Genomic DNA, 14648 nt, shown 5'->3' with positions numbered 1-14648 from the left:
GGGGTGGGCAAAAGCTTTGTTTAAACTAATGAAACATTTAACTTAATATATACATACATGACAATTGCACCAAGGGGGGGCCCCCTGTAGTTAGTTGCAGGACGTTGACTTAAGTGCAATGCGTCATTGTAAGTGTGCAACTAGCCCGAGTTCGAACCCAGCTGCTGGAAAGTAAAGAAAATCTGTCAAAGTGGAATATTGATTAGGGACACATCCTTTTTTTTTATTTTTTAAAAACAAGATACAAATAAAATATTGCTAAACGGGCAAAAGAGACACTACAATTTGTTTGAGCTATAAAAAAATTGGTTGTTAACCGATGCCAACGACACGCGGTGTTCCCAAGCGGTCCCCCATCTAAGTACTAACCGCGCCCGACGCTGCTTAATTTCGGTGATCGGACGAGAACCGATGTATTCAGCGTGGTATGGTCGTTGGCGAAAGTCGAATGACAAAATTCTGATTTTGATTGAAATATGCGACAAGTGTTGCTTTTGCGCCAGTAAGATATTTAGTCGGAAGGTATTAATTTGGTAAATAAAATTTTAAGATAAACTAAAAGAAAAAATTACAATAGTTAAAAAAATGACTAGTTTTTTATCTGTTAGCAAACCAACTATTTTCGATAAGCATGCAGCTCAAGATTAGCAAAAAAAATCTTATAAATTTGATATTATAATAATTTTTGATTGGAAAAAACTGTAAATTGAAGTAGAAACTTAGAAATGTCTAGAAAAGAAAAGAAAACTTAAGAGTCTATACGCAAGATAAATGTAAAATGTGTCAGAATTAGTTAGACCTCCTTGCAGGGAGCACATTTAAAGAATAAATTAATATTATTTATGCCTTGTGCCAAGTGCTTAGTTAAATTGGACACCAATTTATTTTAGTAGATTTCAAGCATTTGTTCTTATCTCATATTGTTGTAGGAACAATCAAGACAGACCAACTAGAGCCCAGAGAGAGAGAGGGAGACAGATCACGTAGCCGGCGCAACGGCAACTGCATGACGTGTTGGCCACGGACAAAGGCAAAGGCAACGGCTGGGCAACGGCTGGGATCTGGGCTGGGTTGGGTCAATGTCTGGGCACTTGATTCACCTCGCTGGGGGACACACGTCGCACTTTCCTGCTATGACTAATTGGCCAGGGCGCGTACACAATAAACGAATTTATTATATATGTAAATAGTTACTTTAGAGAAATGCCCAACGAGTTACATTATATTTGTCTCGGATCTCGAATCGGGTGAGAAGAGGTTATCATTGGCGATTGTGACTCAGTTGGAGTGCTCTCTGGCACTAGCTGAACGCCTCCTGTCGCCATGTCGCCATGTCGCCAGCCAAACGAGCCAAACGAATCGCTGACCTAGGCCAGGCGGCGGCGGTCACTTCCCGGTGTTAAATCAAAGTTAATTGGATTAACACTTTTTTGTGGCTCAAGTCGGGTCCATAATTATGACATATCTCGTTAGTTTTATTTTTTTATTTTTTTCTTTTTTTGTTCACATTATTGTTGTTGTGGTCATTTTGTAATTGAAGCAAATGCGGCCCACAATCAAAATTGTCTTTACTGGCTGTGGCTGTGGCTGTGAATGTGTCTGCTCTGGATGCCTGGCATTTGCTTGTTTACGATCAGACAGTCGGGCACTTGTTTTGATTGAAGGCGTTGATAGTGCTCCCGGTGCACATACATATATTTATATATATATGTATATATACAGTACAACACTGAGAACTCAACGTTCAATGGACAGAGTCGTACTTAGTATGCTCTATAAATAAGTTGGAATTGTAATGGCTCGGGCATTTTCCATGCTGATAAGTTTTGACTATCAGCGGAAAATTATTAAATTTTATGGTATGAGAATATTAATATTTATTACGACGGTTAGTGTTAGAGGCCAACATTTCTTTTGTGGTTGCAGTTATCGAAAAGATATTTAACATAGCGCAAACATAGCCTAAGTTTAGATAACATAGCACAAACATAGCCTAACAGAACATAGCATATTTAACATAGCTTAAAGATGTTATACATGTTTCATGTTATGTTAAAAGCGTGCCACTGCCGTTAAAAATTGTATTTATATTTACAGAGGTTAACCGAAAACAAGCATATGTTGAATGGAAACTGATTCAAAACTTAAAAAGATGAACTTAAAATTTTAAGTGAAAAACTTTAAAATTAAATTTGCAACCTTTAAATTTTGTTTAATTAAATTCTTGACATTTCAATTAAAATAATTTATATTTTTGTTTATATTCTTAAATATTTAAAATAAAATGTGGGAGCCTATTTAAAATTATAAAAACTAAATTCACAATTTAAATAATAACATTTAAATTTTTTTTCTTCAAATTAACATTTATTTTCGGATTATATGTCTGGAATGTTAAACATAAAGACTACATTTATAGAGTATGCCTAGTTTAATTTAAAACTAAAAAAAATGCGAAAGAAATTGCTGGAAAAATTACTTGCGCTTTTTCAACATTCTCTATCTTACATTTTATTGTAGTTGTATTATCTGTGGCAAATATATACTTTTAATTTTTATTTATAATTATTGTATACATTTAATTGTTGGACTTAATAGGTCCATATAGGGCATATATATTTATATAATATATATTTATATATAAATATACAAAGATGTTAAATTAAGCGATAAGCTTGGTTTCATAAGATTTTAAGCGCGTGCTTCTATCGAAAATAAAGTAATATATTTAGTATATTATATTATATAAATAATATATAATATATGGTCTCAAGGTCTTTTATATTGTTGCAAATTTAGACGTTGTTATGAAATATTTAACAATATAAAAGTCATTAATAATTTATAAATTTTACTTTTTTCATTTTATGGAATGCAATTTAAATACGCCCTATAATATTGTGGATAATAAAAAGATATATTTATTAATATTTATATTGCTAATAAATAATTTTAAAATTAAAACTATAATAATAATATAATAATATAGATATAACTATAATAACAGTTTGTTTGTAATGTTTAATGTGAATTCAGTTTTCATTTTTGTCAGTTTTTGATTAGAAATATTTAGAAACATTTTATTTGGATGCGCCACAGAGGCAAAAATAGCTCACAAATTATATGCATCTAAATATATATTCAAATTTCTATTCAGATTTGATCTGATGTCATAGCTAATACTTCCAGCTGGTCGACAGACACAGGGCGAATAATTGCGTAACTTTGAAATTTGCGAAACAAGCGATTGATTTTTAATTTAAGCTAAGTTTTTAAGCATTTTAGAATTTTAATGCATTTTTTTCGCTTATTTTCTGAACAATTGATTTAAATTTAGCTAATTTTTAAATGTAGATGCTAGTCATTGAATTAGCTAACTTTTTTAGGAAGGAATTTTGTTTATTAATATTTTCTTAGTTTAAAAAAAAAGCTAATTTTTGGAGCTTGAATCGCACACTAGGTCTCAATATCCATGGAGTCTGTGTATTTGAGATTCAGCCGCGCCTCAATAATATTCGAATGCTGTCGCAGAGTGTGATTGTTGAGATTGCCAACGCTCTGATAGGACTTGTCGCAGTAGGTGCAGGCATATGGCTTCTCGCCGGTGTGGACCAAATGATGCGAGTTGAGGTGGCCCCGCGTGAAGAAGGCCTTGCTGCACTTATCACATTTATACGGTCGCTTGGACATATCGGGATCGTGGGAACGCATATGGGTGCGCAGATCCGATTTGGTTGGCCACGTTTTGCCGCAGACGCCGCAGTCAAAGATGCGCGGCTTCGTTTCGCCCGTATGCATGCGGGCGTGCGAGATCAGTTGGGTGCGCAGCACGAAACGCCGATCGCACAGCTCGCAGGCAAATGGTCGTTCCGTCGAGTGCAGCGATGTGAAATGATAGCGCAGGCTGTGACGCGATGCGAAACTCTTCGAGCACACCTCGCACTCATAGCGCAGCCCATCGCCCAGGCCGTGCACCGATATCATGTGCAACTTCAGCTGAAAGTTACGCGTAAATTTCTTCTCACACTCGCTGCACGGACGCAGCGATTTTGGTGTCCTGCTACGCGACGCGCCACCTGTTGTTGCCCCCGCCTTGTTGCGTGGCGCCCTCTTGCGCTTGGGCACATCAACTGGCGCTGGCATACTGTCCGCTCTGCCGCCCTGCTGCTGTTCCGCGGGCGCATTGTTGGCCTCCAGTTGCTCCAGCGTGGCGGGCAAATGGATGGGCGTGTTCAGTGTCCCGGCATCCCAGCTGGCAAATGTCGTCTCTGGCTGCTCGTAAGTGGACCGAAACAAATCCGACAAATCCATGGAACCTGTCGGGTAAGAGAAACACGTTCTTTACTTTGCATATGAATTGCGTTTCTTGAAATTCAAATATCGTATAGTTATATCTGATAATCTCTTAGGATGTTCACAAACTCGGCACTATTTATTGAGAGGCAGTGGCACACACATATTTCAAGCCCTATGAGAAGGTGTTCTGGACATAGCTTTACAGACAAGCTGCATATTCATTGGGAGGGCGTGTCACACACATATTTTGTAGCTTTATCAAGAGGGTTCTGGACATTGCTTTATGTAAAATAGAACCAACTTTGATCTCCAGTCTGCCAGCTTATTATTAGTCACATTAACTATCTAATAAGGCCGTCTGGAGTAAATATATATAGTCTTAAGATTTGCAGATTTTTTTCTGATCACATCGCCAAACTCAATTTCGTTGCTCGAATGGAATTCTTTTTTGGTTGGTTTTCAATCTATAGCCAAGAAGTTTTGCAAAAACAACTCTGAAGTAACTTTATTAAATGAACGAAAGGAAATATGAAAAGTATATTGATTTTCTGAATATTCTGGAAACTCTGCTTAACGCTTTTCACATGTATTTGCCATTCACTATCGGCAATCAAAACCAACCGAAAATCAGCAAATTACAAAACTGCGAACTGGCTATAAATAGTATTTCAAATAGGACTTTGTAATCTTGAGATTTGTTTGTTTGCCTTCGCTTATAGGCTATAAAAGCAATACTTATTCGTTTAAATATTAAACCGATTGCTAGCTATACGATATAGTAATTCGTTAAAAGCAGAATAGCTTTTTATAAAACATTCAAGCTATATATTCAATCTATACCGAGGGATTTGGATATGCAAAGGTCATGTTTGTATTTTCCTAACAGTTCTTGAGCAATTGTTTCTATGACAGCTATATGATATAATGTATATGATATAACAGTTCATTGCGAACCTCGTAATAGCTAAGTTTTGTTGGAATATCTACAAAAATTTCAAAAACTCAAATTTCGAACGAGAGTTCATATGACAGCTACAGAAAGCTTTCAATTCAATCGGAAGTGGGCCTGATAACAAATTCGCGCTCATGATACGATTTATCAAAATATGTGCCATTATTTCCGAAACAATTATGTGACAATCTAATGTAGAGGGAATCTTAAAGGTTAGGATAATGCTGAATCATGATGAATCGATGAATGGATGAAGCGGGAATATGCCAAACATTATTCAAATATTTTGTACTCACCGAAGTCGACCGGCTCCAGCTGTGATGTGGGAATGGACGTTGATTTGGCCTGCTCCAGGCAGCCGACTTCGCGCTCGAGGCACTCGAGTGCATCGTCCAGTGCCTGTTCGTGCCGGGCACGTAAGATGCGTTCAGATTCCTCGCAGCGCTCCCGGAACTCGAGGGCGTCGTGCAGACGATGCAGGCACAGCTGACATATGACATCGCTGGGCACAATCTGTAGATTGGGCGCCAGGGCGAGCAGCTCGATGCTTAGCTGATTATTGTCACAAATGCTGTGGCACTGCGCCGGCTGCTCCACCAGGCAGCAGCGGCAGACCACGAAGACCGAGCGATTCAGCAGCGGGAACATTATAAATAATACTTGGGATCGTCCGTCCGCTCAGCTGGACCGTTGCTGGACGTCTGAGATGCGAGCGAATAATGACAACGGCCTCTATCAGAGACCCAAGTGCTGCAGTCGGTGTCTCTGCCTCTGCCGACGTCGATGCCTCTGCCTCTGCCTCGGCCTCTGCCACTGCCACTGCCACAGCCACTGTCACTGCCGGCTCAGGGCGCACCGATAGCCCTTGACATGAGCCCTGGGCGATAAGCGGGCCGGGACTGTCTGTCAACGTTTGCTAATTTACAATCGCTGCTTACTAATTGATTACCATTGAGATCCGAATCGGGGATCGGCTATCTACGGTAACTGCAACAGCAGCTCCATTCGACCTGTTACCACAAGTCTTATCAGTACTCAGTACTCAGTATTTGGCACTCACTACGGATGAACTGGTTATCTCATCGTTATAATTCGCTTTGGGTGGTCTTAGAGCTGTTTTTGATACCATCGGCCTCTGGATCTTCCAAAAATAGTCGGGCTGTTATCTCTCCTTATCGCTTGGTTGTGTCGAGCTTTGTACCGAGCGGGTTTCCCGCATTCTCTAAATGACACCTTTTGTTTGTTGTATTCATGTTCGGCTTTGGTCATTCAAATTTTCTAAACGGATATTTCAAATGGGTTTCCTTCAAAGGATATGAAGTGTACAGAAATTCTAAAAGCAGCTTAATGAATTTTGTCGGGCGAATTGGGAGGCTAATCAAAAATGCAAAGTTTGTGATAAACAAATGCGACTATAGGGTAAGTTTTCTTCTATATATCTTGCAAAACAAAAAGTTTTTCATACAACTTTATTTTAGACCGATCGTTCCTATAGAAGCTATATAATGTAAATGAGATTTCGCATTTATGTAGGGAACATAGTGAAACTTATAAATGGCGAGTTTGGTCAAGACATCTTGAAAAAGAAAAAAATTGTCCATAGTAATTTTCGACCAATCGTTCCTATGGCAGCTACATGATATAGTAGACCGATCCAGCCGGTCAGACGGACAGACGGACATGGCTATATCGACTCGGATGTTAATACTCATCAAGAATAAATATACTTTATGGGGTCGGAGATGTTTAAGGTATGGCCACACCCATTAAGGGGCGGGAAAGTCGAGTAAATCAATATCTTCAACCACACTCAAAAAATAAGTTCGCTACATTTTAGAAAATCGCACTAAAATGAATACAATTTTGAATTTCAAATTATATATATTTATAATTATTACAGAGAAGACTACTTAAGAAATAAAAGCTGTCCAGTGCTACATGTTTTCATGAGAAAATAATAGTACCCTATGTATTATAAGGGTATACAAAAAGCTGATTGATTCAGCAGGATAATACCCTTAAGTGGATCGTTGCTGAACGTCTGAGATGCGAGCGAATAATGACAGCGGACTCTATCAGAGACTCAAGAACTGCAGCCAGTGCATCTGCCGACGTCGATGCCGCTGCCTCTGCCGACGTCGATGGCTCTGCCTCTGCCACTGCCACTGCCGGCGCAGGGCGCACCGATAGCCCTTGACATGAGCCCTGGGCGATAAGCGGGCCGGGACTGTCTGTCAACGTTTGCTAATTTACAATCGCTGCTTACTAATTGATTACCATTGAGATCTGAATTGGGGATCGGCTATCTACGATACGTGCAATAGCAGCTCCATTCGACCTGTTACCGCAGGTCTTATCAGTACTCAGTACTCAGTACTCAGTATTTGGCACTCACTACGGATGAACTGGTTATCTCATCGTTATATTTCGCTTTGGGTGATCCTAGAGCATCGCCCTCTGGATCTTCCATGTGAGACACGTCCCAAAAATAGTCGGCCTGTTATCTTTTGTTATCGCTGTGTTGTGTTGAGCTTTGTACCGAGCGGGTTTCCCGCATTCTCTAAATGACACCATTTATTTGTTGTATTCATGTTCGGCTTTTGTCATTTAAATCATCTAGAAGTACCTTTAAAATGGCTTACCAATTGAAATATATATACTGGGGGCCTAGAGCCGCATAAATAGTGTAAACTCCTTTTTGATATTTTCGAAATCACATTTAGCAGATTGTCTAAGACCAGGATTTTAAATAGGAAGCAGCCGTATGCGAGTTTTTTTCATATTAAAGCCTCAGGTACAATTAAAGGATGTCGCATAAAAACTAAATTGTTGGCAAAGATTTAATTAATTTTATATCTAATCAAATTTCAACGAGATTAAAAATCTAGCCATACAGATTCTATTGCCTACCAGAAAAAAGTATTGAAATCAACCAATGCAACAATATTTTAGTTCAATCTATCTCAATGCCTTTATTCCAATATTTGATAGAATCTTGAGACTCTGAAATCAAAGCATACTATATTTCGTCTTGAATTGTCAAAACTTCTATAGATAATACACAAAAATATTTTAGAATTCAGTACACTTCTATAGTATAACTTTATTGAAAAAGATGAAAAATGTCAGCACCTTTTCAATATTATTTTTTGGTTTTCTGCTGTGCATTTCAAGCTGTGGTAAGTTGAGATTTTGAAAGCCCTGATTTTGATAAGATTAAGGTTTTAAAAAGTACATATATATATTAGATAAATTTTAAATATAAGCTCATGTATAAAATATACAGATCAAGTTTATTTTCATTTAGCGATAACTCACTTCGTTTCTTCAACATCGATTAATATCGATTAGGTTTAATTATTATTTGATATGAAATGTAAGAAAATCGATTGGAACAGCTCGAATATTATGGAAAGTTTTGATAGGAAATCGTAAAGGTCATTTCGTGTTGCCCCTTGAAAATGTATTTTGTACTAAATGTATTAAAATAACAATTTTATTTAAGTAAAGAAATATTTAGACAGTTTTGTATATTCTTATGAATACAACTGTAATCTGATATAACCATTAGCAGGGGCAAAAAATACAACAAATAATGAATGCGTCAACTGCACCCAATATAGTGGCGATTGTAAAATGAACAGTACGGGATGGGCTCCATTTTGGATGTCCCACGTGGACCATCGCATAGTTAGGAAACTACGCACCTATACGGACGGGGATCCACATCTAGCTCGATGCGTTATTGATGGTTATGAGATAACAGGTGAGTCAAATTATATTCCATGACAATTGCATCTATTAAACTTACAGAGTACTGCAGATGAAATAGAAACATTTATATGCTTCTGGGCACCATATATGGGCTGTCAGGCTGCTGCCAGTAAGGCTTACGTGAATATACATCATATGCATAATATAGTCTGTCAAGTATGTGCCAGATATTGCAAATGCAAGAAGCTAAAAGTTACTGCGAAAGCTAGTCCATCTTCCAGATACTTTGGTATGCCTGGCAAATGCTTTATGTTTTGGCCTTTAATATACGCATTCGCTTAACTTGAGCAATTATTCCCGATGTTGGAAAACTCTATACGGAAATATATATAAACATATATACATATGTGAACATTTTAAAAATGAAGTATTTAACTATGTCTTCTTAACCTAAAGAAAGTCAGTTAAATAATTAAATTAATGCGCAGAGGTGAACATAAAGTGGGATATGGCGATTCCGTTATGAAAGCATATATAGATGCATGAACCATGGTTATCATCATGGTCGAGCTTTATGTCATTGTTGTACTTTATGTGAGGTGGTGAACCATATTTGTTTTTGGTCGGTCCCCATCAAATGCGAGGCAGTTGTACCTTTTGTCAACCCTTGTCTGGGTTGTGCCAAGCATTGCGGCAATTGTTCGCTGAGAGTGCGAACTGGATCCTTGCCACAATGATATGCACAAACCTTATAATAGCCATAGCATTTTATCACTATTTTAACCAATTTGGTACGTATTTAATCTCGCTTTATTTATGTTTTGCAATTCGTACTTATCTGTATAAATTTAAAAGTAATAAAGTAAATAAAATCTGATGTCTCTTTGTTCTTATGCATATATATATAAGTATATATACGACTATTCGTACTTTTCCGAAATATTCCAAAATCTATTTAAGCCCGAAACCTTTACAATACTCAGCATGCTGGTATTCAAAGGTCAGTTATGTTTAGGTTTCTGTTTAGGTTTATGAAAAATTCGTTGCTTTTTAAATGGATTTTATGGCCTTTATGTTATTATACAGGCAGTGAGTATATGGATAATACATACACATTATGTTTATCTGAGTTTAACTCAGTGTCATGCCACATCGAACAGTTGCAAATGGTCAGTTAAATAATGAATTCGTCTTATGCGATGAATATGTTCATAAAGAGTGTAAAGTGGCCAGGATATAATTAAGGTTAAAAGACTCAGAGTTGACGATAAATATAGGATATAATATAGGAGGTTTTCGCATCCCAGCATCAAAGCCCAGTTTTGTATTTCAGGTGATTTAAATAAATTTGTTAGCTTTTGGTCTGCGGACCTGAGCTGTCAAGCTTCGCAAATAGCACACAATCAATTTGCAAGACGTGTGTCAAGTTTGTACAGGCAGAAGAAAGCATTCGGAAGAGGCAGATGAGTTGAGCAGCCGATACGCCGAGAAGCTGCTGCAGCACCCGAACGCGGCCGCCAGGGCCTTGGCTGATTCCATCAGCGAGAGGCGCCTCCGAAGGCTACACCCCGACGACCTACCCACGAGGCGTATTACTTAAGAATGTAAAAAACATCATTATAAATAACATCACTGTAAATACTACATAAGTTACATTATAGTAACTATAAACCAATATTAATTATTCGCTTGGTAGAGATCAGAAAGCACTGATCGATTCCAGCGCAAAATAAACGGAAGAAATATTGAAACAGATGAGTTGAGTCCATGTAGACATGCCCTGTCTGCCTGTACTTCAGTGAGTGTGGGGTTTAATGGACAGATGTAGAAGGCTAAGCGTAACTTGCGTAATTCGTAAGCGCAATGCGCCTCGGCAGCAGTATGTGGCCTCTTAGTGGTAACTCTTAGTGATTGTCCAAGAATTGGCTTATTCGATCTGAGAAAGGCTCAATCAGACGTTAATGTGATAGTGGTAAGATACTTGTACCAAGCCATGAGCTAAACCAGAAGCAGCTTATTCTTGTAAGACGAGCCACAATTGGGATAACAGATGACCCATTCCTTGTTGGCGTGGGACAAAGATGGGTAGCAGATCGGCCAGGAGTCCGCGAAACTTTGTTTATTCCCGGTGTTATTCGTTGCGGTCCCTCAGGGAGTTACATGGTGGTTGTGGCTTATACCCAAGTACGCGGCTAGAGCTCGGCGTGGAGTTGCGTAACAACTGGGTGATGTATCCACAGCCCAGCTAAGGTTTTAGGTCGTAGTAGTTATAGTAGCTAGTTACACCAAAATTATTAGGTATAAACAGATCCACATCATTTCGCATTCTCCCCCCAAAATTATATGTATGTCTACATATAAAGCATATTAACATTAGTCTCAACATGAGGAAAAGTGAAAACTCCGTTTTATCAATTATACTTATTGCTATTGTGGTTTGGAAATCGGGTAAGTTATCTACTGCGCGTTGTACAATAATAATGGAAAAATTTTACAATTTTCAGAGGCATATGAAAAGGACAGCTTGAATAATGAATGTGTCAAATGTGATAATGGAGATTGTAAAATATTCTTTAATGGTTGGATGTACTTAAGAGATTATCCAAAAGATAAGACATTAGTTGAACGAGTTCCCAAAAACGCAGACATTTATGATCCATTGGCTGCATGCATATTGCCTGGTTTTCGAATAACGGGTAATTTTATAATTTGCAGAATAGTATTAACAACTAATAAATTATACACCGTATATGCAGGTAATTTGGAACAATTTCTGTGTTTTTCGTCGCCAATAATGGGATGCCAGCCAGTCGCAAATAAAACATTTATTATGCAAAACAATTCTGAAAATATATGTTCGACGTGTCTTGAGTACTGCGGTTGTAATTATCCTAGTCGATCCTTATCCATCGTATGCAGCCATGTTGCACTATTATCTACGTGCTTTATTGTGATTTTGTTAGGTATGTAACAAGAAGAATGTTTCAATAGATCTGTAATTCAAAAATGAATAAAAACTTTTAAAAGTAGTTGAATCAAGTAAATTTAAATATCGCTTAAAAGAAGTCACTTGGCCTACTAAATAAAAATCTACTAAGAAGCAATTTTTTAAAATATATAACATAAGTTTTAAGTGAGAAAAACTAAAATATAACTAGATATATAAATTCAGATGTGTATATTTAGTTAGGTTCTCATAATGGTCAGAAATTATATATGCCCCAATTTTAAATGTATTGCATTATGGAAATATTTTAAATTATTAAATTATTAATCGGCTAGTTTTGATAAGAATCATTTTTGCAAGCTAGGAGAACGTGACGCGGTGTTTTCAGTGATAATGTGTACCCACTTATATAGTTTGTATGTACATAGTGTATAAAGTTCATAGAGCTTAATTAGCTTAATTTATAAACAGGGAAAGTCCCTCAATAACATATATATTTAGCTAACAGATACCTATTATCTATAACTGATCTATTTTCTTGCAGTCAAAAATTTCTCAATTTACAATATATAAGTGTTAATTTATGCACAGTTATATTGTTTCATGCCACGTGGTTTATGATCTTGATCTACCATTTGTCATCTATAAAGAATTTTCGCGACATTCTTATGGTTAATGATCCCAACGCAAATGCAATGAACATGTCCACACATTTCTAAGACCTTAAATGAACATTTATTTAATCAAATTTTCGCAACACACTGAGAAAATTTTTTCCTGGAATAACAGAGTAGCATTCATTTCATTTTCAAATTAGATAGTTTTCAAACAGACATGTTAAATTATTGCCATATGAATAAGAAGCACAGAGTAGGACCAAAAATACGTCGTCAACATCTTCATATGAAAGTTTTTGGCTCAGTGTACGCTGCGGCTTTTATGCTGCTGATGTGTAAGAATCGCAGCCTCATTCAAAATCCAATCAGCGCCTCCTTAATGCTGCGATATTTACCCATGCTCAAACATATATGTATTTATATATATATATATATAGAATGCCGCTGAACACTGATTGCACAGAATTAAATTCAACTATACAACTCGCGGTCGCACACAGTACGTAGTACTCGTAGTACAGATACAGATACAGATACAGATACAGATACAGATACAGATACAGATACAGATACAGATACAGATACAGATACAGATACAGATACAGATACAGATACAGATACAGATACAGATACAGATACAGATACAGATACAGATACAGATACAGATACAGATACAGATACAGATACAGATACAGATACAGATACAGACACAGATACAGATACAGATACAGATACAGATACAGATACAGATACAGATACAGATACAGATACAGATACAGATACAGATACAGATACAGATACAGATACAGATACAGATACAGATACAGATACAGATACAGATACAGATACAGATACAGATACAGATACAGATACAGATACAGATACAGATACAGATACAGATACAGATACAGATACAGATACAGATACAGATACAGATACAGATACAGATACAGATACAGATACAGATACAGATACAGATACAGATACAGATACAGATACAGATACAGATACAGATACAGATACAGATACAGATACAGATACAGATACAGATACAGATACAGATACAGATACAGATACAGATACAGATACAGATACAGATACAGATACAGATACAGATACAGATACAGATACAGATACAGATACAGATACAGATACAGATACAGATACAGATACAGATACAGATACAGATACAGATACAGATACAGATACAGATACAGATACAGATACAGATACAGATACAGATACAGATACAGATACAGATACAGATACAGATACAGATACAGATACAGATACAGATACAGATACAGATACAGATACAGATACAGATACAGATACAGATACAGATACAGATACAGATACAGATACAGATACAGATACAGATACAGATACAGATACAGATACAGATACAGATACAGATACAGATACAGATACAGATACAGATACAGATACAGATACAGATACAGATACAGATACAGATACAGATACAGATACAGATACAGATACAGATACAGATACAGATACAGATACAGATACAGATACAGATACAGATACAGATACAGATACAGATACAGATACAGATACAGATACAGATACAGATACAGATACAGATACAGATACAGATACAGATACAGATACAGATACAGATACAGATACAGATACAGATACAGATACAGATACAGATACAGATACAGATACAGATACAGATACAGATACAGATACAGATACAGATACAGATACAGATACAGATACAGATACAGATACAGATACAGATACAGATACAGATACAGATACAGATACAGATACAGATACAGATACAGATACAGATACAGATACAGATACAGATACAGATACAGATACAGATACAGATACAGATACAGATACAGATACAGATACAGATACAGATACAGATACAGATACAGATACAGATACAGATACAGATACAGATACAGATACAGATACAGATACAGATACAGATACAGATACAGATACAGATACAGATACAGATACAGATACAGATACAGATACAGATACAGATACAGATACAGATACAGATACAGATACAGATACAGATACAGATACAGATACAGATACAGATACACCGACACCAACTTAATTGAATGGG

General features: G+C 36.9%; 1 protein-coding gene, 2 long non-coding RNA genes and 1 other non-coding gene across 5 annotated transcripts; 2 read left to right on the top strand and 2 right to left on the bottom strand.

The window, feature by feature from the left end:
• Nucleotides 1-320: 320 nt before the first annotated feature.
• Nucleotides 321-439, bottom strand: LOC135427212 (5S ribosomal RNA). The gene has a single exon (XR_010436006.1). It is a non-coding gene; the product is annotated as a 5S ribosomal RNA (ribosomal RNA).
• Nucleotides 440-3325: 2886 nt separating this feature from the next.
• LOC135427182 (zinc finger protein 225) lies at nt 3326-6267 on the bottom strand. The gene is made up of 3 exons (XM_064680630.1): nt 5545-6267; nt 5181-5208; nt 3326-4339 (listed from the first exon to the last, which is right to left on the bottom strand). The coding sequence occupies exons 1-3, from the start codon at nt 5894-5896 to the stop codon at nt 3457-3459; spliced, it is 1263 nt and encodes a 420-aa protein (XP_064536700.1). The 5' UTR covers nt 5897-6267; the 3' UTR covers nt 3326-3456.
• Nucleotides 6268-8283: 2016 nt separating this feature from the next.
• LOC135427102 (uncharacterized) lies at nt 8284-9210 on the top strand. 2 transcript variants are annotated; one of them, XR_010435985.1, is made up of 3 exons: nt 8284-8427; nt 8820-9014; nt 9072-9210. It is a non-coding gene; the product is annotated as an uncharacterized LOC135427102 (long non-coding RNA). The 2 variants fall into 2 exon arrangements; XR_010435986.1 differs by having other exon boundaries at nt 8313-8427; nt 8823-9014.
• A 1954-nt stretch (nt 9211-11164) lies between these two features.
• On the top strand, nt 11165-12012 carry LOC135427087 (uncharacterized). Its single transcript, XR_010435982.1, has 3 exons — nt 11165-11410; nt 11467-11658; nt 11719-12012. It is a non-coding gene; the product is annotated as an uncharacterized LOC135427087 (long non-coding RNA).
• The last annotated feature ends 2636 nt before the right edge of the window (nt 12013-14648 follow it).

The sequence above is a fragment of the Drosophila montana genome, unplaced genomic scaffold, assembly GCF_035044405.1.
Source record: "Drosophila montana isolate Dmon_TW-CO22-7 unplaced genomic scaffold, ASM3504440v1 contig_2127_1, whole genome shotgun sequence".
NCBI lineage: Eukaryota > Metazoa > Arthropoda > Insecta > Diptera > Drosophilidae > Drosophila > Drosophila montana.
This window is presented reverse-complemented; position numbering and strand designations above follow the sequence as displayed.

Excerpts from the sequence above, each read along its gene's own strand:
- LOC135427182 (XM_064680630.1), bottom strand. The coding sequence starts at position 5,896 with ATGTTCCCGCTGCTGAATCGCTCGGTCTTCGTGGTCTGCCGCTGCTGC. Across the intron at positions 5,209-5,544 it reads GCTGGAGCCGGTCGACTTCG|CTGTCATAGAAACAATTGCT; the intron begins GTGAGTACAAAA and ends TATATCATATAG. Across the intron at positions 4,340-5,180 it reads GAAACAATTGCTCAAGAACT|AACGTGTTTCTCTTACCCGA; the intron begins GTTAGGAAAATA and ends TGCAAAGTAAAG.